The sequence below is a fragment of the Rhinatrema bivittatum genome, chromosome 12, assembly GCF_901001135.1.
Source record: "Rhinatrema bivittatum chromosome 12, aRhiBiv1.1, whole genome shotgun sequence".
Lineage (NCBI taxonomy): Eukaryota > Metazoa > Chordata > Amphibia > Gymnophiona > Rhinatrematidae > Rhinatrema > Rhinatrema bivittatum.
Genome location: NC_042626.1, coordinates 4,590,965 through 4,614,564, shown reverse-complemented (window position 1 = coordinate 4,614,564; position 23,600 = coordinate 4,590,965). Strand labels below are relative to the sequence as shown.

General features: G+C 50.4%; 1 protein-coding gene across 1 annotated transcript in view; it reads left to right on the top strand.

Annotated features, from left to right (window-relative positions):
• Nucleotides 1-23,415, top strand: part of LOC115073884 (solute carrier family 26 member 9-like) — a 42,508-nt gene extending 19,093 nt beyond the window's left edge. The window contains exons 4-21 of the mRNA XM_029572814.1: nt 3,986-4,096; nt 4,578-4,753; nt 9,510-9,674; nt 9,966-10,118; nt 13,261-13,343; nt 13,717-13,864; nt 14,191-14,304; nt 14,789-14,866; nt 15,017-15,112; nt 16,346-16,452; nt 16,766-16,835; nt 17,248-17,340; nt 17,820-17,930; nt 18,918-19,187; nt 19,287-19,341; nt 19,640-19,785; nt 19,985-20,044; nt 20,738-23,415. Of these exons, the coding sequence (XP_029428674.1) occupies nt 3,986-4,096; nt 4,578-4,753; nt 9,510-9,674; nt 9,966-10,118; nt 13,261-13,343; nt 13,717-13,864; nt 14,191-14,304; nt 14,789-14,866; nt 15,017-15,112; nt 16,346-16,452; nt 16,766-16,835; nt 17,248-17,340; nt 17,820-17,930; nt 18,918-19,187; nt 19,287-19,341; nt 19,640-19,785; nt 19,985-20,044; nt 20,738-20,785 (2,084 nt within the window). The 3' untranslated portion in view covers nt 20,786-23,415. The remainder of the gene's footprint in view (nt 1-3,985; nt 4,097-4,577; nt 4,754-9,509; nt 9,675-9,965; nt 10,119-13,260; nt 13,344-13,716; nt 13,865-14,190; nt 14,305-14,788; nt 14,867-15,016; nt 15,113-16,345; nt 16,453-16,765; nt 16,836-17,247; nt 17,341-17,819; nt 17,931-18,917; nt 19,188-19,286; nt 19,342-19,639; nt 19,786-19,984; nt 20,045-20,737) is intronic.
• The last annotated feature ends 185 nt before the right edge of the window (nt 23,416-23,600 follow it).

Sequence of the window (23,600 nt, the reverse complement as noted above, 5' to 3'; positions counted from 1 at the left end):
AGGCTGCTGTGAGTTCTTCTGAAGGTGCGGGTTGCCTTGAACACGTCCTGAGATAATAACCTGTAGCGTGGCACATAGCCAGAGGCTGCTGTGTGTTCTTCTGAAGGTGCGGGTTGCCTTGAACACGTCCTGAGATAATAACCTGTAGCGTGGCACATAGCCAGAGGCTGCTGTGTGTTCTTCTGAAGGTGCGGGTTGCCTTGAACACGTCCTGAGATAATAACCGGTAGCGTGGCACATAGCCAGAGGCTGCTGTGTGTTCTTCTGCCTTGAACACGTCCTGAGATAATAACCTGTAGCGTGGCACATAGCCAGAGGCTGCTGTGTGTTCTTCTGAAGGTGCGGGTTGCCTTGAACACGTCCTGAGATAATAACCTGTAGCGTGGCACATAGCCAGAGGCTGCTGTGTGTTCTTCTGCCTTGAACACGTCCTGAGATAATAACCTGTAGCGTGGCACATAGCCAGAGGCTGCTGTGTGTTCTTCTGAAGGTGCGGGTTGCCTTGAACACGTCCTGAGATAATAACCTGTAGCGTGGCACATAGCCAGAGGCTGCTGTGTGTTCTTCTGCCTTGAAGACGTCCTGAGATAATAACCTGTAGCGTGGCACATAGCCAGAGGCTGCTGTGAGTTCTTCTGAAGGTGCAGGTTGCCTTGAACACGTCCTGAGATAATAACCTGTAGCGTGGCACATAGCCAGAGGCTGCTGTGTGTTCTTCTGAAGGTGCGGGTTGCCTTGAACACATCCTGAGATAATAACCTGTAGCGTGGCACATAGCCAGAGGCTGCTGTGTGTTCTTCTGCCTTGAACACGTCCTGAGATAATAACCTGTAGCGTGGCACATAGCCAGAGGCTGCTGTGTGTTCTTCTGAAGGTGCGGGTTGCCTTGAACACGTCCTGAGATAATAACCTGTAGCGTGGCACATAGCCAGAGGCTGCTGTGAGTTCTTCTGCCTTGAACACATCCTGAGATAATAACCTGTAGCGTGGCACATAGCCAGAGGCTGCTGTGTGTTCTTCTGCCTTGAACACATCCTGAGATAATAACCTGTAGCGTGGCACATAGCCAGAGGCTGCTGTGAGTTCTTCTGCCTTGAACACGTCCTGAGATAATAACCTGTAGCGTGGCACATAGCCAGAGGCTGCTGTGTGTTCTTCTGAAGGTGCGGGTTGCCTTGAACACGTCCTGAGATAATAACCTGTAGCGTGGCACATAGCCAGAGGCTGCTGTGTGTTCTTCTGAAGGTGCGGGTTGCCTTGAACACGTCCTGAGATAATAACCTGTAGCGTGGCACATAGCCAGAGGCTGCTGTGTGTTCTTCTGCCTTGAACACGTCCTGAGATAATAACCTGTAGCGTGGCACATAGCCAGAGGCTGCTGTGAGTTCTTCTGCCTTGAACACGTCCTGAGATAATAACCTGTAGTGTGGCACATAGCCAGAGGCTGCTGTGTGTTCTTCTGAAGGTGCGGGTTGCCTTGAACTCGTCCTGAGATAATAACCTGTAGCGTGGCACATAGCCAGAGGCTGCTGTGTGTTCTTCTGCCTTGAACACGTCCTGAGATAATAACCTGTAGCGTGGCATATAGCCAGAGGCTGCTGTGTGTTCTTCTGCCTTGAACACGTCCTGAGATAATAACCTGTAGCGTGGCATATAGCCAGAGGCTGCTGTGAGTTCTTCTGCCTTGAACATGTCCTGAGATAATAACCTGTAGCGTGGCACATAGCCAGAGGCTGCTGTGTGTTCTTCTGCCTTGAACACGTCCTGAGATAATAACCTGTAGCGTGGCACATAGCCAGAGGCTGCTGTGTGTTCTTCTGCCTTGAACACGTCCTGAGATAATAACCTGTAGCGTGGCACATAGCCAGAGGCTGCTGTGTGTTCTTCTGCCTTGAACACGTCCTGAGATAATAACCTGTAGCGTGGCACATAGCCAGAGGCTGCTGTGTGTTCTTCTGCCTTGAACACGTCCTGAGATAATAACCTGTAGCGTGGCACATAGCCAGAGGCTGCTGTGTGTTCTTCTGCCTTGAACACGTCCTGAGATAATAACCTGTAGCGTGGCACATAGCCAGAGGCTGCTGTGTGTTCTTCTGCCTTGAACACGTCCTGAGATAATAACCTGTAGCGTGGCACATAGCCAGAGGCTGCTGTGTGTTCTTCTGCCTTGAACACGTCCTGAGATAATAACCTGTAGCGTGGCACATAGCCAGAGGCTGCTGTGTGTTCTTCTGCCTTGAACACGTCCTGAGATAATAACCTGTAGCGTGGCACATAGCCAGAGGCTGCTGTGTGTTCTTCTGAAGGTGCGGGTTGCCTTGAACACGTCCTGAGATAATAACCTGTAGCGTGGCACATAGCCAGAGGCTGCTGTGTGTTCTTCTGAAGGTGCGGGTTGCCTTGAACACGTCCTGAGATAATAACCTGTAGCGTGGCACATAGCCAGAGGCTGCTGTGTGTTCTTCTGCCTTGAACACATCCTGAGATAATAACCTGTAGCGTGGCATTTAGCCAGAGGCTGCTGTGTGTTCTTCTGCCTTGAACACGTCCTGAGATAATAACCTGTAGCGTGGCATATAGCCAGAGGCTGCTGTGAGTTCTTCTGCCTTGAACATGTCCTGAGATAATAACCTGTAGCGTGGCACATAGCCAGAGGCTGCTGTGTGTTCTTCTGCCTTGAACACGTCCTGAGATAATAACCTGTAGCGTGGCACATAGCCAGAGGCTGCTGTGTGTTCTTCTGCCTTGAACACGTCCTGAGATAATAACCTGTAGCGTGGCACATAGCCAGAGGCTGCTGTGTGTTCTTCTGCCTTGAACACGTCCTGAGATAATAACCTGTAGCGTGGCACATAGCCAGAGGCTGCTGTGTGTTCTTCTGCCTTGAACACGTCCTGAGATAATAACCTGTAGCGTGGCACATAGCCAGAGGCTGCTGTGTGTTCTTCTGCCTTGAACACGTCCTGAGATAATAACCTGTAGCGTGGCACATAGCCAGAGGCTGCTGTGTGTTTCTTCTGCCTTGAACACGTCCTGAGATAATAACCTGTAGCGTGGCACATAGCCAGAGGCTGCTGTGTGTTCTTCTGCCTTGAACACGTCCTGAGATAATAACCTGTAGCGTGGCACATAGCCAGAGGCTGCTGTGTGTTCTTCTGCCTTGAACACGTCCTGAGATAATAACCTGTAGCGTGGCACATAGCCAGAGGCTGCTGTGTGTTCTTCTGCCTTGAACACGTCCTGAGATAATAACCTGTAGCGTGGCACATAGCCAGAGGCTGCTGTGTCTTCTTCTGCCTTGAACACGTCCTGAGATAATAACCTGTAGCGTGGCATATAGCCAGAGGCTGCTGTGTCTTCTTCTGCCTTGAACACGTCCTGAGATAATAACCTGTAGCGTGGCACATAGCCAGAGGCTGCTGTGAGTTCTTCTGAAGGTGCGGGTTGCCTTGAACATGTCCTGAGATAATAACCTGTAGCGTGGCACATAGCCAGAGGCTGCTGTGTGTTCTTCTGCCTTGAACACGTCCTGAGATAATAACCTGTAGCGTGGCACATAGCCAGAGGCTGCTGTGTGTTCTTCTGCCTTGAACACGTCCTGAGATAATAACCTGTAGCGTGGCACATAGCCAGAGGCTGCTGTGTCTTCTTCTGCCTTGAACACGTCCTGAGATAATAACCCGTAGTGTGGCATATAGCCAGAGGCTGCTGTGTCTTCTTCTGCCTTGAACACGTCCTGAGATAATAACCTGTAGCGTAGCACATAGCCAGAGGCTGCTGTGAGTTCTTCTGAAGGTGCGGGTTGCCTTGAACATGTCCTGAGATAATAACCTGTAGCGTGGCACATAGCCAGAGGCTGCTGTGTGTTCTTCTGAAGGTGCGGGTTGCCTTGAACACGTCCTGAGATAATAACCTGTAGCGTGGCACATAGCCAGAGGCTGCTGTGAGTTCTTCTGCCTTGAACACGTCTCTTTGTCTTTTGCAGGGATGGCTTTTGCCCTGCTGGCCAACCTCCCCCCAGTTAATGGGCTCTACTCTTCCTTCTTCCCACTGGTGACCTATTTCTTCCTTGGTGGAATTCACCAGATGGTACCAGGTATGTTCCCCTATGTTTTCTGCTCGGGGCTCTGGGAGGTCATTAGTGAATCCCTGGGGGATGATGAAGCTCTTCACCTTGTCTGTTAAACAGACTGAGCTCTCGGATCCCGAATGCTCACTTCCCTACAGAAATCATTTCTGCTCTGAGGAGAGGGGAAAGATCAGCTTCTCTTCTTGGCCTGGGCTTCTGCTTTTCGCAGGAGTCAGGGACCACTCACAGCCTCTGGACAGAGCAAAGCCAGAATGTCAGATAGGGAGTAACATGGATAGACTTGCATCTAGTTGTCTTGGCTACAGCCAGACACAGAAATATTTGATTTAGATATGGGAGGAGAGCATAGGGAAGAAGATTTTGAGGATAAATGGAAGAGTTTGTCGATTTCTGAATCACCTGCCGAAGGTAGGACATGGTCCCAGTAGGCCTGGCGGTGGCCAGTTTACATCTGACTTTACCATGAGCATGTCTTTGTGTTTGCAAGGTACCTTCGCCGTCATCAGTATTATTGTTGGCAATGTGTGCCTGGAGCTGGAACCAGAAGTAAAATTTCAGACAATAAATGATACGACCAATGCCACAATCACCAACACTGAAGCCATGAACTTAGCCAGGCTGAAAGTCTCGGCAACGCTGGCCTGCCTCACCGCCATCATACAGGTAAAGGAGAGTCACGCACCTTGCATGCTCTGGGGCCCTAACTACAGGAGGGTCCTTCTTTAACACTGACCCTTCTATCTAATGCAGGTTTCAGGGGGGATTCCTGCAGGATCTCACAGAATAGGAGACAGCATCCTCCCCTGTATCTAATGCAGGTTTCAGGGGGGATTCCTGCAGGATCTCACAGAATAGGAGACAGCATCCTCCCCGTATCTAATGCAGGTTTCTGGGGGATTCCTGCAGGATCTCACAGAATAGGAGACAGCATCCTCCCCGTATCTAATGCAGGTTTCTGGGGGATTCCTGCAGGATCTCACAGAATAGGAGACAGCATCCTCCCCGTATCTAATGCAGGTTTCTGGGGGATTCCTGCAGGATCTCACAGAATAGGAGACAGCATCCTCCCCGTATCTAATGCAGGTTTCTGGGGGATTCCTGCAGGATCTCACAGAATAGGAGACAGCATCCTCCCCCATATCTAATGCAGGTTTCTGGGGGATTCCTGCAGGATCTCACAGCACAGGAGACAGCATCCTCCCCCGTATCTAATGCAGGTTTCTGGGGGATTCCTGCAGGATCTCACAGAATAGGAGACAGCATCCTCCCCGTATCTAATGCAGGTTTCTGGGGGATTCCTGCAGGATCTCACAGCACAGGAGACAGCATCCTCCCCCGTATCTAATGCAGGTTTCTGGGGGATTCCTGCAGGATCTCACAGAATAGGAGACAGCATCCTCCCCGTATCTAATGCAGGTTTCTGGGGGATTCCTGCAGGATCTCACAGAATAGGAGACAGCATCCTCCCCGTATCTAATGCAGGTTTCTGGGGGATTCCTGCAGGATCTCACAGAATAGGAGACAGCATCCTCCCCGTATCTAATGCAGGTTTCTGGGGGATTCCTGCAGGATCTCACAGAATAGGAGACAGCATCCTCCCCGTATCTAATGCAGGTTTCTGGGGGATTCCTGCAGGATCTCACAGAATAGGAGACAGCATCCTCCCCCATATCTAATGCAGGTTTCTGGGGGATTCCTGCAGGATCTCACAGCACAGGAGACAGCATCCTCCCCCGTATCTAATGCAGGTTTCTGGGAGTTCCTGCAGGATCTCACAGCACAGGAGACAGCATCCTCCCCGTATCTAATGCAGGTTTCTGGGAGTTCCTGCAGGATCTCATAGCACAGGAGACAGCATCCTCCCCCGTATCTAATGCAGGTTTCTGGGAGTTCCTGCAGGATCTCATAGCACAGGAGACAGCATCCTCCCCGTATCTAATGCAGGTTTCTGGGAGTTCCTGCAGGATCTCACAGCACAGGAGACAGCATCCTCCCCTGTATCTAATGCAGGTTTCTGGGAGTTCCTGCAGGATCTCACAGAATAGGAGACAGCATCCAACCCTGTATCTAATGCAGGTTTCTGGGAGTTCCTGCAGGATCTCACAGAATAGGAGACAGCATCCTCCCCGTATCTAATGCAGGTTTCTGGGGGATTCCTGCAGGATCTCACAGCACAGGAGACAACATCCCCCATATCTAATGCAGGTTTCTGGGAGTTCCTGCAGGATCTCACAGCACAAGAGACAACATCCTCCCCTGTATCTAATGCAGGTTTCTGGGAGTTCCTGCAGGATCTCACAGCACAAGAGACAGCATCCTCCCCTGTATCTAATGCAGGTTTCTGGGAGTTCCTGCAGGATCTCACAGCACAAGAGACAGCATCCTCCCCTGTATCTAATGCAGGTTTCTGGGAGTTCCTGCAGGATCTCACAGAATAGGAGACAGCATCCTCCCCGTATCTAATGCAGGTTTCTGGGGGATTCCTGCAGGATCTCACAGAATAGGAGACAGCATCCTCCCCCATATCTAATGCAGGTTTCTGGGGGATTCCTGCAGGATCTCACAGCACAGGAGACAGCATCCTCCCCCGTATCTAATGCAGGTTTCTGGGAGTTCCTGCAGGATCTCATAGCACAGGAGACAGCATCCTCCCCCGTATCTAATGCAGGTTTCTGGGAGTTCCTGCAGGATCTCATAGCACAGGAGACAGCATCCTCCCCGTATCTAATGCAGGTTTCTGGGAGTTCCTGCAGGATCTCACAGCACAGGAGACAGCATCCTCCCCTGTATCTAATGCAGGTTTCTGGGAGTTCCTGCAGGATCTCACAGAATAGGAGACAGCATCCTCCCCTGTATCTAATGCAGGTTTCTGGGGGATTCCTGCAGGATCTCACAGCACAGGAGACAATGTCCTCCCCGTATCTAATGCAGGTTTCTGGGGGATTCCTGCAGGATCTCACAGCACAGGAGACAACATCCCCCATATCTAATGCAGGTTTCTGGGAGTTCCTGCAGGATCTCACAGCACAAGAGACAGCATCCTCCCCTGTATCTAATGCAGGTTTCTGGGAGTTCCTGCAGGATCTCACAGCACAAGAGACAGCATCCTCCCCTGTATCTAATGCAGGTTTCTGGGAGTTCCTGCAGGATCTCACAGCACAAGAGACAGCATCCTCCCCTGTATCTAATGCAGGTTTCTGGGAGTTCCTGCAGGATATCACAGAATAGGAGACAGCATCCTCCCCTGTATCTAATGCAGGTTTCTGGGAGTTCCTGCAGGATCTCACAGAATAAGAGACAGCATCCTCCCCCATATCTAATGCAGGTTTCTGGGAGTTCCTGCAGGATCTCACAGCACAAGAGACAGCATCCTCCCCTGTATCTAATGCAGGTTTCTGGGAGTTCCTGCAGGATCTCACAGAATAAGAGACAGCATCCTCCCCCATATCTAATGCAGGTTTCTGGGAGTTCCTGCAGGATCTCACAGCACAAGAGACAGCATCCTCCCCTGTATCTAATGCAGGTTTCTGGGAGTTCCTGCAGGATCTCACAGCACAAGAGACAGCATCCTCCCCTGTATCTAATGCAGGTTTCTGGGAGTTCCTGCAGGATCTCACAGCACAAGAGACAGCATCCTCCCCTGTATCTAATGCAGGTTTCTGGGAGTTCCTGCAGGATCTCACAGCACAGGAGACAGCATCCTCCCCTGTATCTAATGCAGGTTTCTGGGAGTTCCTGCAGGATCTCACAGCACAGGAGACAGCATCCTCCCCGTATCTAATGCAGGTTTCTGGGAGTTCCTGCAGGATCTCACAGCGCAGGAGACAGCATCCTTCCCTGTATCTAATGCAGGTTTCTGGGGGATTCCTGCAGGATCTCACAGCACAGGAGACAACATCCTCCCCTGTATCTAATGCAGGTTTCTGGGAGTTCCTGCAGGATCTCACAGCACAGGAGACCATGTCCTCCCCTGTATATCTAATGCAGGTTTCTAGGAGTTCCTGCTGGATCTCATAGCACAGGATACAGCGTCCTCCCCTGTATCTTATGCAGGTTTCTTGGACAATCCTGGATGACATATTGTGGCTACCCTGTTAATCCACTTGAATGCACAGAAAGGTTAGCAAATAAAAAAAAAATCCAAAAAGTAAAAAATTTGTAAGATTAGACTTTTTTATTGTACTAAGTTAATAGGTTTTGAGGTCCATATTCAGCCACTGTGCAGCTCAGCTTGGTGCTGAATATACCAGCTCTTCTACAGTTAACTGGATAACTTCAGGGCATATATTTAGCAGAACTGGAGCTAGCCGGATACATATCTGGCTAGCTCAGCTCCTCGCAGTTACACCCCTGGAATGCCCCTTACTTATTCTGCCACATTGTAGCTGGATAAGTTCCCAAACATTAATTGAGCTGGCTAATTTCTGAGTTATGTGGCTAGGATTTAGCTAGTTAGTTATGTTATATACCATCGTTCCAAGAGAAGATCATTTATCCTTGGGTCATTACTTACTTTGCTACAGCGCCTACTTAGTTAAGATACATTTTGGTATTTAGCTGGATAAGAGCGCAAACATTAATTTAGCTGGCTAATTTCTGAGTTATATGTGCAGAAATGCATCACAGACAAAGTGGATCTAATTCTCATCGCTCCAGCATGGCCGAGACAGCCATGGTACACCTATCTCGTTCAACTTTCCATTCTTCTGCCAATTTATTTGGGAAACAATGCAGAACTACTGACACTTGGACATAGAAGATTGAGGTCCTCCAACCATTCAAACGAAGGACTCTGGCACTCACTGGTTAAAGCATCTTATGCTCTAACCCAAATTCCTTTCTGTATTATGTTTTTTAATTACCTTCTGCCTTTACCTTTCTTCCAGCTTTTAAGCTTCCCAAGTTTTTTAGTCCTTGTTAAATGTAACTTTGCCTTATTCACTTCTCTTGTTAATTACTTTTATTTATTGCTTCAGTTATACCCTTGTTTTATGTAAACCGATCCGATATGGTTATTACTATGAAGGTCGGTATAAAAAAGTGTTAAATAAATAAATAAATAAATAAATGGCTAAAAGCTTCTGAATATGGAGCTCAGCTTGACAAGCTTTTGGGTCCTGCAGATCTCTCCGCCAGTAAAGGTATTAAGGACACTCTGCGAGGGCAATGGTTCTGCTCTCTCTGGCGTGTCTTTGTACAGTGCTGTGTACAGACAGCCTACAGAAGTGAGAAACTGATGTAATATCAGTAGCAGCAGATCCTAGGGCTTTCGCCAGGGTAGGGATGGAAGGACCCTACATGAGCTCAGAAACCTTCATTTCCTGGGTCTATCCCGCCTTAATTTCTGAACAAAGACATTAAGAGCAATAATACTCTCTCTCTCTCTCTCTCTCTTTCTCTCGCTCTCTCCCACCACCAGATAGCACTGGGATTTGTGCAGTTTGGCTTTGTAGCCATTTACCTATCGGAGTCCTTTATCCGTGGCTTTATGACAGCGGCAGGGCTGCAGATCCTCATATCGGTACTGAAGTACATCTTTGGCCTGGCCATCCCACCCTACAGCGGGCCACTGGCCATCATCTATGTAAGTGAGCATCACACAGTGACTGCCGTGTAACGTACCTGTCGTTATCCGTGTCATCACTGACACTGGTCAATGTGCACATCTCCTCCAGAAATGGAAGATTATGGACAAGCCACACTGTGGTGGCAGCCATGCAGCTGTGACCTAGATAGGGACCGTCCCGTTATCATTTCCAAATGTTTCCAGTGGAGGAACAGCAGATCCAGGCACATGTGCAACCAACATCACCGACACTCAGAATATTCTCCCTCACTGACAGTTCACTGCTTTGCTCTTCCTTCTTGTTTTCAGACATTTATAGACATCTGTAAAAATCTTCCCAAGACCAACATTGCCTCTCTGGTGTATGCCCTGGTCAGCTGTGTGCTGCTGATTGTGGTGAAGGAGCTCAACGCAAGATACATGCACAAGATCCGCTTCCCGATCCCCATGGAGATCATCATAGTAAGTCCCGGTTCCAGTCGGGGTGCCTGACCTCTGCTCCTAGTGAATCAAGGTGCCCATCGCTCATAGTGAGTCAGGGTGCCAGTCACTTGTAGTGCGTTTGGGTGCCCAGTGCTCCTAGTGAGTCAGGGTGCTCACCGATCCTAGTGAATCAAGGTGCCCATCGCTCATAGTGAGTCAGGGTGCCAGTCGCTTGTAGTGCGTTTGGGTGCCCATCGCTCATAGTGAGTCAAGGTGCTCACCGCTCCTAGTGAATCAAGGTGCCCATCGCTCATAGTGAGTCAGGGTGCCAGTCACTTGTAGTGCGTTTGGGTGCCCAGTGCTCCTAGTGAGTCAGGGTGCTCACCGCTCCTAGTGAATCAAGGTGCCCATCGCTCCTAGTGAGTCAGGGTGCCAGTCGCTTGTAGTGCGTTTGGGTGCCCAGTGCTCCTAGTGAGTCAGGGTGCTCACCAATCCTAGTGAATCAAGGTGCCCATCGCTCATAGTGAGTCAGGGTGCCAGTCACTTGTAGTGCGTTTGGGTGCCCAGTGCTCCTAGTGAGTCAGGGTGCTCACCGCTCCTAGTGAATCAAGGTGCCCATCGCTCATAGTGAGTCAGGGTGCCCATCGCTCATAGTGAGTCAGGGTGCCAGTCGCTTGTAGTGCGTTTGGGTGCCCATCGCTCATAGTGAGTCAGGGTGCTCACCGCTCCTAGTGAATCAAGGTGCCCATCGCTCATAGTGAGTCAGGGTGCCAGTCGCTTGTAGTGCGTTTGGGTGCCCAGTGCTCCTAGTGAGTCAGGGTGCTCACCACTCCTAGTGAATCAAGGTGCCCATCGCTCATAGTGAGTCAGGGTGCCAGTCGCTTGTAGTGCGTTTGGGTGCCCAGTGCTCCTAGTGAGTCAGGGTGCTCACCGATCCTAGTGAATCAAGGTGCCCATCGCTCATAGTGAGTCAGGGTGCCAGTCACTTGTAGTGCGTTTCGGTGCCCATCCCTCATAGTGAGTCAGGGTGCCCATCGCTCATAGTGAGTCAGGGTGCCAGTCGCTTGTAGTGCGTTTGGGTGCCCAGTGCTCCTAGTGAGTCAGGGTGCTCACCACTCCTAGTGAATCAAGGTGCCCATCGCTCAAAGTGAGTCAGGGTGCCAGTCGCTTGTAGTGCGTTTGGGTGCCCAGTGCTCCTAGTGAGTCAGGGTGCTCACCGATCATAGTGAGTCAGGGTGCCAGTCACTTGTAGTGCGTTTGGGTGCCCAGTGCTCCTAGTGAGTCAGGGTGCTCACCGATCCTAGTGAATCAAGGTGCCCATCGCTCATAGTGAGTCAGGGTGCCAGTTGCTTGTAGTGCGTTTGGGTGCCCAGTGCTCCTAGTGAGTCAGGGTGCTCACCGCTCCTAGTGAATCAAGGTGCCCATCGCTCATAGTGAGTCAGGGTGCCAGTCGCTTGTAGTGCGTTTGGGTGCCCAGTGCTCCTAGTGAGTCAGGGTGCTCACCACTCCTAGTGAATCAAGGTGCCCATCGCTCATAGTGAGTCAGGGTGCCAGTCGCTTGTAGTGCGTTTGGGTGCCCAGTGCTCCTAGTGAGTCAGGGTGCTCACCGATCCTAGTGAATCAAGGTGCCCATCGCTCATAGTGAGTCAGGGTGCCAGTCACTTGTAGTGCGTTTCGGTGCCCATCCCTCATAGTGAGTCAGGGTGCCCATCGCTCATAGTGAGTCAGGGTGCCAGTCGCTTGTAGTGCGTTTGGGTGCCCAGTGCTCCTAGTGAGTCAGGGTGCTCACCACTCCTAGTGAATCAAGGTGCCCATCGCTCATAGTGAGTCAGGGTGCCAGTCGCTTGTAGTGCGTTTGGATGCCCAGTGCTCCTAGTGAGTCAGGGTGCTCACTGATCCTAGTGAATCAAGGTGCCCATCGCTCATAGTGAGTCAGGGTGCCAGTCACTTGTAGTGCGTTTGGGTGCCCAGTGCTCCTAGTGAGTCAGGGTGCTCACCGATCCTAGTGAATCAAGGTGCCCATCGCTCATAGTGAGTCAGGGTGCCAGTTGCTTGTAGTGCGTTTGGGTGCCCAGTGCTCCTAGTGAGTCAGGGTGCTCACCGCTCCTAGTGAATCAAGGTGCCCATCGCTCATAGTGAGTCAGGGTGCTCACCGCTCCTAGTGAATCAAGGTGCCCATCGCTCATAGTGAGTCAGGGTGCCAGTCACTTGTAGTGCGTTTGGGTGCCCATCCCTCATAGTGAGTCAGGGTGCTCACCACTCCTAGTGAATCAAGGTGCCCATCCCTCATGGTGAGTCAGGGTGCCAGTCGCTTGTAGTGCGTTTGGGTGCCCAGTGCTCCTAGTGAGTCAGGGTGCCAGTCACTTGTAGTGCGTTTGGGTGCCCATCGCTCATAGTGAGTCAGGGTGCTCACCGATCCTAGTGAATCAAGGTGCCCATCGCTCATAGTGAGTCAGGGTGCCAGTCACTTGTAGTGCGTTTGGGTGCCCATCGCTCATAGTGAGTCAGGGTGCTCACCGATCCTAGTGAATCAAGGTGCCCATCGCTCATAGTGAGTCAGGGTGCTCACCGATCCTAGTGAATCAAGGTGCCCATCGCTCATAGTGAGTCAGGGTGCCAGTCACTTGTAGTGCGTTTGGGTGCCCATCGCTCATAGTGAGTCAGGGTGCTCACCGATCCTAGTGAATCAAGGTGCCCATCGCTCATAGTGAGTCAGGGTGCTCACCGATCCTAGTGAATCAAGGTGCCCATCGCTCATAGTGAGTCAGGGTGCCAGTCGCTTGAGATGAGTTAGGCTGCCCACCACTCGTAGTGAGTCACTGTGCCCATTTTTCATGGTAAGTTACAAGGCAGCATCATGCTGGTCCAGCTTTTACAGGGGAAACAGCCCTCCCACCCCTGTGGACACATGAAGCCTGCCAACGTCCGGCAGAGCTGATCTATCCCTGCTGTGGGGTTTTTGTGTGGTGAAGCATTATGCAGTGGTACCTTAGAGCAGTTCAAATCCTGAACTGCTCTGTTCTCTGTAAACCGACGAGATGTTCCCAACGTTCGTCGGTATATAAAAGATATTAAATAAATAAATCCTGGCTACGTCAGCCTCCACTCTATTCTAAAGTACCTGCCATGGATGGAGGGTTTTGCTTCTCAAATGAACTAGGTCTGGGCTTTCTCCTTTCAGGTCATTATTGCCACAGCTATTTCTGGTAGTCTGAACATGCCGGAAAGCTTCCATATGGATGTTGTGGGACAGATTCCACTGGGGTAAGTACTCCCAGCACTGGGGTAAGAGGAATAGCAGGGGTGCAAAATCAATCAACAAGTCCCTTGTTGAAGGGACTTGTCCTGAAAATGAGACCCTCCTAGGGTTGACTGTGTTAGACTTATCGGTGGCTTGCAGCTCACCTGTGCCCAGTTGACTGGTTAAGGTGCAGAATGCAGGTCCTATCTCTTGACTCTAGAGGCACTGATAGCAGTATGGAAGCCACGACCATCGCTGTGCTGCTGAGAGCTGGCACAGCAGTAATTGCTGCCTTGTTGCACCCCAGGGGAGGCTGCTCTCTCAGTAGTGTTGGGACTGGTCTTTGCGAAGTGGCCATCTGTGCTTTTCTTCCTCATGCCTGTCTCTTGGTTACAGCTTTCCTGCTCCCACTCTTCCAGAGGTGAACCAGTGGTCGCACATGGTGGGCACTGCTTTTTCCCTGGCCATTGTTGGCTATGTGATCAACCTCGCCATGGGCAGAACTCTTGGGGCCAAACACGGTTACGATGTGGATGCCAACCAGGTAATATATCCCTGGGATGGACAGGAAAAAGGTATCAGGTAGCTTTCCCAAAAGCAGAGTTCATGGGACCCTATTGAGCTGCAAGAGCTCCGTGCACATTAAGAAAGAAAAGGCAGGAGAACACCCTGGTACTGCTTTGGGCACTCAGTGAACACAGTTAGCAACGTGGCACCTGGCGTCTTGTTGCCTTGCCTTGAGCGAAACATGGTGGGCTGGGCAGAGCAGCAGTGCCTTTTGTAAGTAAGGAGGGCTAATGGCCTTACTGCCAGCCTGGTTGCTGACCTGGGCAGGGTTTGCTCTCGCTGAAGCTCTTTCTCTGCTTGCAGGAAATGTTGGCCTTGGGTTGCAGTAATTTCTTTGGTTCCTTCTTCTGCATCCACGTCATCTGCTGTGCTCTGTCTGTCACTCTGGCCGTGGACGGAGCCGGGGGGAAATCTCAGGTGAGTGACGGGGCCTGGGGGAACTCCTGTTTGCATCCTGACACCTTGTCCTCCAGCCTGACCGCTTGTTTCTATTCCTGCTGAAAATTTGGCTCAGGGAGAGAGAGTAGATGAGGGAGACTGAACATCAGATGCGTCTCTGGTGTTGATCCTGGTCACAGTTAATAAGGATTTCAATATGGAGAGAGTCTGCAGAGCCATCTCATGAATGAGTTACAATGAAGGGACTCTGATGAGCACCAGACCGGCGGATAAATTAAAATAGAACTGTATTTATTAATAATGCTCAACAAGCTGCTCTGGCTAATTCTGCCTGCTACTGGCCGATGCAAGGCCAGGCCCATGATGAGCTACTTTTGTCCATGGTGACGGTTTGTCCCGTTAGGTGTCTTCACTTTGTCTCCCAGTACCCGAGCCTCTACAGCACACTCCTATGTGCTGCTCGATCTGCAAGAGCATTAATTAGAAGCTTCTACCTTTTCAGATTGCCAGTTTCTTTGTGATGATGGTGGTGATGGTCACTATGCTGGCGCTGGGAACGTACCTCAATCCTCTCCCAAAGGTAACTTATTTTAATAAAGCAGTCCTCAAACAAGACACAATTAGTTCACGAAGACTGCATACAGTGCCATACCTGCAGCAGCTCAGCTCTGTGCACAGCGGTCGCGCACTGCACCGTTACCTAATTGTTTCCCCTTTGTATCTGTTGTAGTCAGTCCTGGGGGCACTGATTGCTGTGAACCTGAAGAATTCACTGAAGCAGCTCTCGGACCCCTTCTATTTGTGGAGGAAAAGCAAGCTGGACTGTGTGAGTTCCAGTGCTGCAGTCTGATTGGCTACAGAGGTGGCCCTGATGGCCAATAGGAGCACTGTTAGGTCTCAGAGCGATGGCACCACACATACAGGCCACTACAGTAAACTGCGCGGGAGAGGCGGCGCGCCGAGGCCGGAGCTCCCCATTCACTATTTAAATGAGGGCCCGCGCTAATAAGGAGGCGCAAGGGACACTAGCGCGTCCCTAGCGCCTCCTTATTGGCGGAAGCGGTGACTGTCAGCAGGTCTGACAGCCGACGCTTAATTTTACCCACGTCGGTTGTCGAACCCGCTGACAGCCACGGGTTCGGAACACGGACGCCGGCAAAATTGATCGTCCGTGTTTTTTTTAAATAAGATTTTCATTCTTTTTATTTTTGGGTCCTCTGACTTAATATCGCTATGAGGTTGCACAGAAAAGCAGTTTTTTCTGCTTTTCTGTGCACTAGCCCGGTGCCGTCTGAAATTAACTCCTGCCGCACATTTTGCTTTCTGTATTGCGGGTGAATACCTAATAGGCTCATTAACGTGCATTTGCATGTGATGAGCGCTGTTAGTTTCGGGGGGGTTGGCCGCGCGTTTTCCACGCACTATTACTGTATAAGGGGTGATAATAGCGCATCAAAAACACGCGTCCAAACGGGGGCTAACGGTGTGCTTGGCCTGATAGAAAGTAATCTCTCTGCTCCCATCATGCAGGGGGCTTTACTGCCCTTGCAGCCCTTCCTCAGGATGATGGTAGAGGGCCTGCTCCTTTCCCGCATGCCCGAGGAGGCTGCTAATGGCAGTCCAAGTGGATCCTCTTGGCTAAGTGCTCCCACGTTGGGGCCCTGAGGCACACGGGTGCTGGGGGAGAAGCACAGTGTCTGCAGGAAAGCCGTACCTGGCAGGGTCTGAGTGTAATTCTCCACCACCTGACCCTTTGCCTTGTGTCAGGATCTCAAAGCTCCCATTATTAGCTGGGACTTGTAAATCAGCAAAGTGATTACTGTTAATATGCTCGCTGATGGAACCTGTGCCCTCTTCCTGGAGACAGACAAAGGGCAAAATACTTAAAAGGGGCAGTGCTGCTATTGTCTCTGGTGACAGAGACAGTCTCCCTCCTGGCTACATCATCACTTGCCTCCAGAGACTTCAGTGGTATCAGTCTGATCCTCTCCAGCAGGTGTTAGACCTGGAGCAGCCATCAGCCCCTTCTGATCCTGTGCTCTCTGATCCTTCCTTGCAGTGTGTCTGGCTGGTAAGCTTCTTGTCTGCCTTTATTCTGGGACTGCCCTACGGACTGGCCGTTGGCGTGGGATTCTCCGTCCTGGTCGTGGTCTTCCATACCCAGTTGTAAGTAAAGTGCAGTTGGTTCCTCTGTGTACTGAATGTTACTAGACAGGGTCCTCTACCTTCACTTCCCTGCCCCCGCCAGGTGAGAAGCTCTCAGGTGAGGTGTCTGATGCTGATCCGTGTCCCACAGAGAATGCAGGACCATAGCAAAAGAACCTTTAACTGCTCCTTTTTAAATGAGGACAGGATCTGCAGTAAGGTCATTGGTAGAGAGCATTGGCTTTGGAGAGGAATTTAGCGGGACTGTCCCGACTACAAACTGAAAAGCAGGATGTCTTAACTCAGATACCAATGTCTCCCTTTTGTTTCTTAGTCGGAATGGCTCTGCCCTGGCACAGGTCGCTTCCACGGACATTTACAAGAATCCTAAAGTCTACAGCAAGGTATGTGCCCGGTGCCGTGGACTCTGGTCCTCATACTCTAAACCAGGCTTTGCACTAGAGCTTCACGTTCTCCTTCACTCCTCGATGCAGTGCTCAATAGTCTGAATCTAATCTTCACTCGTTTCTTCCATGCACCTCTAAGTTATTTTACTGTACTACGTTCTGTGATCCGGATCTTCTCTTCCAGCTTTCTATCTGTCTGTCTGTCTGATTTGAAGCCCTGCCGTAGAGCCTGCTCACTGCTTAAGTGTGCACTTCCGCACTGCTCCAGGAGCTCTGGTGTCTAGGAACAGGATGCCAGTTTGGGTTCCAGCAGCGGTTTTGGCAGAGATGGAGGGCATTGATCTCCCCTTACATTGTTCCAAGTTAGTGACCTCCCATGTCTACCCCACATCCCTTTTGTCTGTTTCAGACCCAAGACATCGAGGGTATAAAGATTGTCACTTACTGCTCTCCTCTCTACTTCGCCAACTCGGAGATATTCTGCCAGAAGGTCATTCAGAAGGTAAAACCTCGCCCTCAGTGCAGGAGAGAAGTCAAGGCCCAGTCACATTGCACTTCGTCCCCTCATAGGTGCAAAGAACGAGATCAGAGCTCCAGGAAGAAGGGTACCTCTGGTTTCCATGGTGTTGCTTCCAACTTTGGAATGATTCTGAAGCACCAGGATGGACCAGGAGTAGAACTATAGAAACGAGATGGCAGAAAAAGACCAGTTGTCCTGTCTAGTCTGCCATCCTCACCAAGTGCTCAGCTCTGCCATCAGCTTTAGATTCAGATAAGTGCATTGCCAGGGCAAGTTTACATGCATTGCCTGAGTAACATACAGAGTGATTAAAATAAAAGGGGAAAACAGACAGGAAAGATTGCAGAATGGTAATAAGTCCTGTAAGGTTACAGGCTGAAGAGATCCTCTGTGCTAAGCACAGTTTAAAGCTGATGCTATGAGGATGCTCCCACGAGTCCTCCCTCCTCTCTCCTTCCCAGACAGGACTGGATCCCAGCAAAATCTACTTAGCAAAAAGAAAGTACCTGAAGAAACAGGATAAAGGCGAGCCTGTCCAGAAGCAGCGGGGATCCCTCTTCCTGAAAAACAAGGTAACAAGAAACTGATTTCATACTCATGCAAGAGCTGTGTGATGGGGCAGCCTTACTGATTTTAACTATTTCCTTAATAAATGAAATTCATAAAGTCTCTTTTCTACTGTATGTTTGTCCTAATTAAGACTCTACTGAGCAGGGACTGTCTCGTATATGTTTTTGTACTGCGATGGATACATAAAGTAGTGCTATAGATATGATAAGTAGTAGTATCATTTCTTATTCTTAGAGCCAAAACTGAGGTGCAATGGCAAAGCTGTGCGGGTGAAGCTCTAAGTACAGGGAGTGCTGCAAGGCAGAAATGAGGAGCATTGGAGAACTGTATATGGGGGGTCTCAGTACTGGAATAGCAGGGGGTGCTGCAGGGCAGGAGTGAGGTGCATTGGCAGAGCTGTGTGTGTGAGGGTCTCAGTGTGGAATAGCAGGGGGTGCTGCAGGGCAGGAGTGAGGTGCATTGGCAGAGCTGTGTGTGTGAGGGTCTCAGTACTGGAATAGCAGGGGGTGCTGCAGGGCAGGAGTGAGGTGCATTGGCAGAGCTGTGTGAGGGTCTCAGTACTGGAATAGCAGGGGGTGCTGCAAGGCAGAAATGAGGAGCATTGGAGAACTGTATATGGGGGGTCTCAGTACTGGAATAGCAGGGGGTGCTGCAGAGCAGGAGTGAGGTGCATGGGCAGAGCTGTGTGTGAGGGTCTCAGTACTGGAATAGCAGAGGGTGCTGCAGGGCAGGAGTGAGGTGCATTGGCAGAGCTGTGTGTGAGGGTCTCAGTACTGGAATAGCAGGAGGTGCTGCAGGGCAGGAGTGAGGTGCATGGGCAGAGCTGTGTGTGAGGGTCTCAGTGTGGAATAGCAGCGGGTGCTGCAGGGCAGGAGTGAGGTGCATTGGCAGAGCTGTGTGAGGGTCTCAGTGTGGAATAGCAGGGGGTGCTGCAGGGCAGGAGTGAGATGCACGGCAGTGCTGATCTTGTGCTGTGCTTTGTTTGGCAGACTGTGTCCTTACAAGAACTGCAGCAGGATTTTGAAGGCGCAGCAGCGACAGACTCAAACAATAATACCACTGGCCCTGCTAGCGTGTCCTACATCACGGTGAGCCCACCCACTGGAAGTCCCAGGCAGGACGGCACATCCAGCACAATCACTACTGAGCCAATGGACCCCATCCTTACTGCTCCACCTCTCATTGATGTTCACAGTATTATCTTAGACATGAGTGGAGTGTGCTTTGTGGATCTGATGGGTATCAAAGCCCTGAGCAAGGTAGGCAGCTACAGCACCATCTGCACATATGTGGACTTTACAGAATCCCTCCTCCTAAGCTGGACGCATCAGTGGTAATGCTTTCCTCTCTTTCTCTAGCTGAGCTCCAGTTACCAGAAGATTGGGGTGAATTTCTTCCTTGCCAATGTACAAGGTAAGGTGAGCCAGGGCTCAGCATGTGACTGGCACAATCCTGTGGTGCAATGGTGCTCCTTCCAACACATTGCACCGGGGCTGATCCTACCTTCCAGTATTTACAGCTCTTTGGTTTCTTCCCTTTCTAAACCGCACGTCATAAAATACCCAAGGCAATCTGCAACACAATCAAACATAAACCATTAAAACCCGCACTGGTTGTATCAGAGTCTGTGGGAGGAGGATGTGGATGTTACTGGGATGCCTGATGTTCTGTTTTAGTCTTATCTTTTCTTTTCTTTCTTCTCCCCCCGCAGCTCAGGTCTACCACGATATTGAGGCTGGAGGGGTCTTTGCGGATGGAGGGCTAGATAGAAGTGACCTCTTCCTCACTGTCCATGATGCTGTGTTATTTGCATTGGCAAATGCCAAAAGGACAATGCAGTGGTCTGGAGCGGAGAAGGTAAGGGTCCCACCCCACATCTGCCAGAGCTCACCAACAGCCACACATGCACTCTGTCCTCATCTGAGCGGGCCAAACGGTTTTCTGCTCTGCGAGGTCCATGGAAGACACAGGGCATCTCCCCAACCAGTACACTGGCGCCAGCTGGATCCACATTCATTCATCCAGCTGTTGATGAGCTCCTGCTTTTTGATTGTAGGGCCTGGCAGATATGGAGTCCCTGGAGGGAGACAGCGGAGACTATCAGAACCTGGAAGAGGTGAGAGAGAGCTGCAAGTGATGAGAACGTTAGCAGGTCCTAAGCAATGTGAGACTGAGCATAGCTTAGTGAGGACAACCCAGAGAATATCAGCTGCTGTCACCCAGACATCACAGAAACCTTAGGCATTGCGTTAGGCTTCCTAAATGAGTTTTCTGTGGAAAATGTGGCTCTCTGAGCTGTAACCTCTGGCTCTTGTCAGAGACTCTTGCACTGGGCTCCACGCACAGCTCAGCTGCTTCTTGTCTGGTCCTGCTTACAGTGCTTCATTTTTTGCTCCCTCCCCTCCCCAGAACTATGACTGCACCATGCATTGGCGTAGATGGGGAGAACATGGGGTAGGGGGAACCCCTAAATCGCCACCATCACTACTGCCAATATGAGCTTCCTAGTCTCCCCAAACTCTGCAGACAACGTATGCCTATGGCACCCTGGTACACTGGCCTCCAGCTGACAATTTTTTGTTGTTCCTTGTTGCTGTATCCTTAAAAGCTTTCTCCCAATCCTTATTCATTAAAGCCCTGTCCAGGCTCCACCGTGAATCTCAGATCCTGAGCCGTTTTCTCTGTATCTTCTCTACTGGCCACAATCTGAGCCCCAGCAGTATCCCGAGATCAAGCACATTCTGGTCCCCTCTGTCCAGCTGCGGGGGAGGATGTGGCACTAATCCTTCCCATCTCTTCTTCTGCTTAGGCAATGTTCGGAAGCATGTTCCAGACGGAAACACTGACGGCTCTATGACCTGAGGAACCCCCACAGCATCCACAGGGAGGAGGTGCACATGAGCTAGGGTAGCTGGAACAGAGACCTCGACCTTTGCACCCCACGATGTCCAGCCAAGGAGCACACCAGGCGTAAAGCATGCCTCGCCGGCTGAAGGACCTCCAGGAGAGGCTCCTGCAGGAACCAGGACTGATGCTGCTAAAAAGCTGCAGTGTGATTGGCTGAGGGTTAGTTTGGTGAAGCAGTTTTGAGTGGCCCATAGAGTAGCATCGTCCAGAAAGGGAAACTGCCCGGGTAGTGTGGAGTGTGCAGGTTCACACTGGGTGGCTGAGGGCGGGTAAATCCTGACAATGCGCCCTGTTTACCTCCCCCATCCTTCACACACGCCTGGACCACTGCCACACAATCCGTACTGGGTGAAAGCATGCACAGACCACAGGGGTAGTTTAGCATCCCTGCAACCAGGTCAGAGCACTGGGGTAATGTCCAAGAAAGTGACCAAGCTGTGAGATGGGGCAGCAGGCCCTCAGACTGCTAGTGTTCGGCTCCTTCGGAGAGCAGGGACGGCAGAGTTCATTTGCCACAGCAGTGCCATACTACATCTTCAGACACAGCATCACAAAGAGGGAGAAGTGATTCCCCAGTGTGATTAGCCTTAGCCAATCAGACTGCTCCTTTCATCAACCAGGGCAATAAAGTCATTTCTCTCTTGCCATAATAATAATTAGTCATGTGATGGCTTAACACAGAGTACGGATTGCTTTATCTGCAAAGCTGCCTCCTTCTGTACACACATGCCCAGGTCACCTGTTGTACAATCTGAGCTCAGCTCCTGCTGTGCTGCTGAGAAGGTGAAAGCTGGTAGCAGGCAGCAGATGCTATGAGTGCATTCCCTCTGGTCCAAGCCTTGCTTGCTCTGTTGTGTACCTTTTGACACCCCGGGCAGCCAGCAACCACCACTGGGCTAACTCTGGGTCATGATAGGACTTTGCACCAGTCCTGCATGTCTAACTCCCAGATGACTGCAGCAAAGAGAAAACTGCAGTCCATATTGGAGTCTGTGAAAACCAGGACTGAATGCAGATCACTTACTGCTGGCACAGAGTTAGGGTGGCAGCATCAGAAACATTTAATGGGGAGAAGCAGCTCCATGATTTTATTGGCACCTTGAAAAAATGCAGAGGTCTTTAATCCAGAACCACCGCAGTTTTGAGAATTTCGCTGCCTTTTGACATCTGAAGCAGGAAGCTCCTGGACTATAACAGCTTTCTTGCTGGTCCTATAAATTGGTCTTCCAGTGGGCAATTTTTTAAATCCTAGCATTGCTTCCTTTAAAACAATTCAGGGGCTGGCCGGCACAAATAAAGCACAGATGGAGAACTCACCATGAAATGCTTGTGCATGGCTTGCTGGCCCCGCTCCTCTTCCCTGGCCCTGCACCCTCTCAGCACAGATATTTTAGTCACAGAAGGGAGCTGTCGGTGTTACCAGGACACAGAGATGTCATGTTGTTCCAAATATTAAATGGAGATTATTTCATGCAGAAAGATTTCAGAGCAAAGTAGCATAAAACATCACAAGAAAAGAAATGGTTATAGTGTGAGATAAGAAAGTTTACAATTTGAATTTATTGTTTTAGATCCTTCTCCTGTTTGGTTTTTCCTCTTAGTTTCCTGTGTTCTCTCTCTTTCTGCGTTTATTTTTTCTTCGCTCTGAAAGAAAATGTACGGAGCCTGTGTCCCCCTTCCCCGTTGAGTAGCAGGTGAACGGAACCTGCCACCCACTGAAGTACTAAGGCATTAAGCCCCAGGGCAGGACCCGGGTGTGATGCCCAGCTGCCACCCTCAGATAAGGAGGAAAGCACACGTACTCTGGCACTTGATTTCTATGAAAGTCACCGTCACCAGGGCTGAATCTTTCTGACAGATGAAACACAGATCTGGCTTCAGTGCAGCAGAAACTGAGAGCAGTTTGTACCCTGACGCAGGGAGGTGCTTTGTCATTTTAATGTTCCGAGTACACTGGGGTGAGGCGGGTATCTGCTGAGCTCCTATTTGCACACATTGCATTACACCGTTTGATGTGCCAAATGTTAGTGGCTGTACTGCTGCTGGAGAAAGCGGACAGCATTGCTTGCAGGCCGTGATACCAATTGGATGAAAGGAAGCATGATCTGGAGCTGAGGAGTTACACAGTCTTTCCAGACCACCTTGTTCACCAATAATTTAGCACAGTGATGCATTTGGATCCCAGTTTAACGGCCCATCAGTGACAACTACGGTCCCCCATATTCCAAAGGTGGATAGGATATCTCGACCGTTGTTTGATGGACTTCTCCCCCCCAAAGAGAGACTCTAGGAAGGCCCTGGGACTGAGCCTTGAAATGCTCTCTGACCTTATGAACAGATTGCAAAGGAAGCATGGTATCTCTGGCACTCCATGTCCACGCAGTCTGCTTCTCAGTGCACAGCTGGAAAGAAGCCCAGACCGAGTATGTGCGTATGTCAATCGCACACAGTGCTGGTATCACCATGCCATGTTTGAATGTTCTATGTTGCAACTGCAGAAAATGCAATCAATTGGAATTTGTGTAATTTATTTATTGTAATATTTTGTGCAACTGCTGGAAATAAATTATGTATCCAAGATGAACATTGTTTTGTTTCATGGGTGAGAGAGGAAGCAAGAGGTTTAGGGGTACACAATGCCAGGACTGCTGAACTCAGTTTATAAAATACAGATTTCAAGAGGATGGCTGTGGGACCTTAGGAGCACTAGTCCAGCCGAAAGTATCAACAGACCAAAGTGCCTGCTTCCCTACAGAAATGCATGA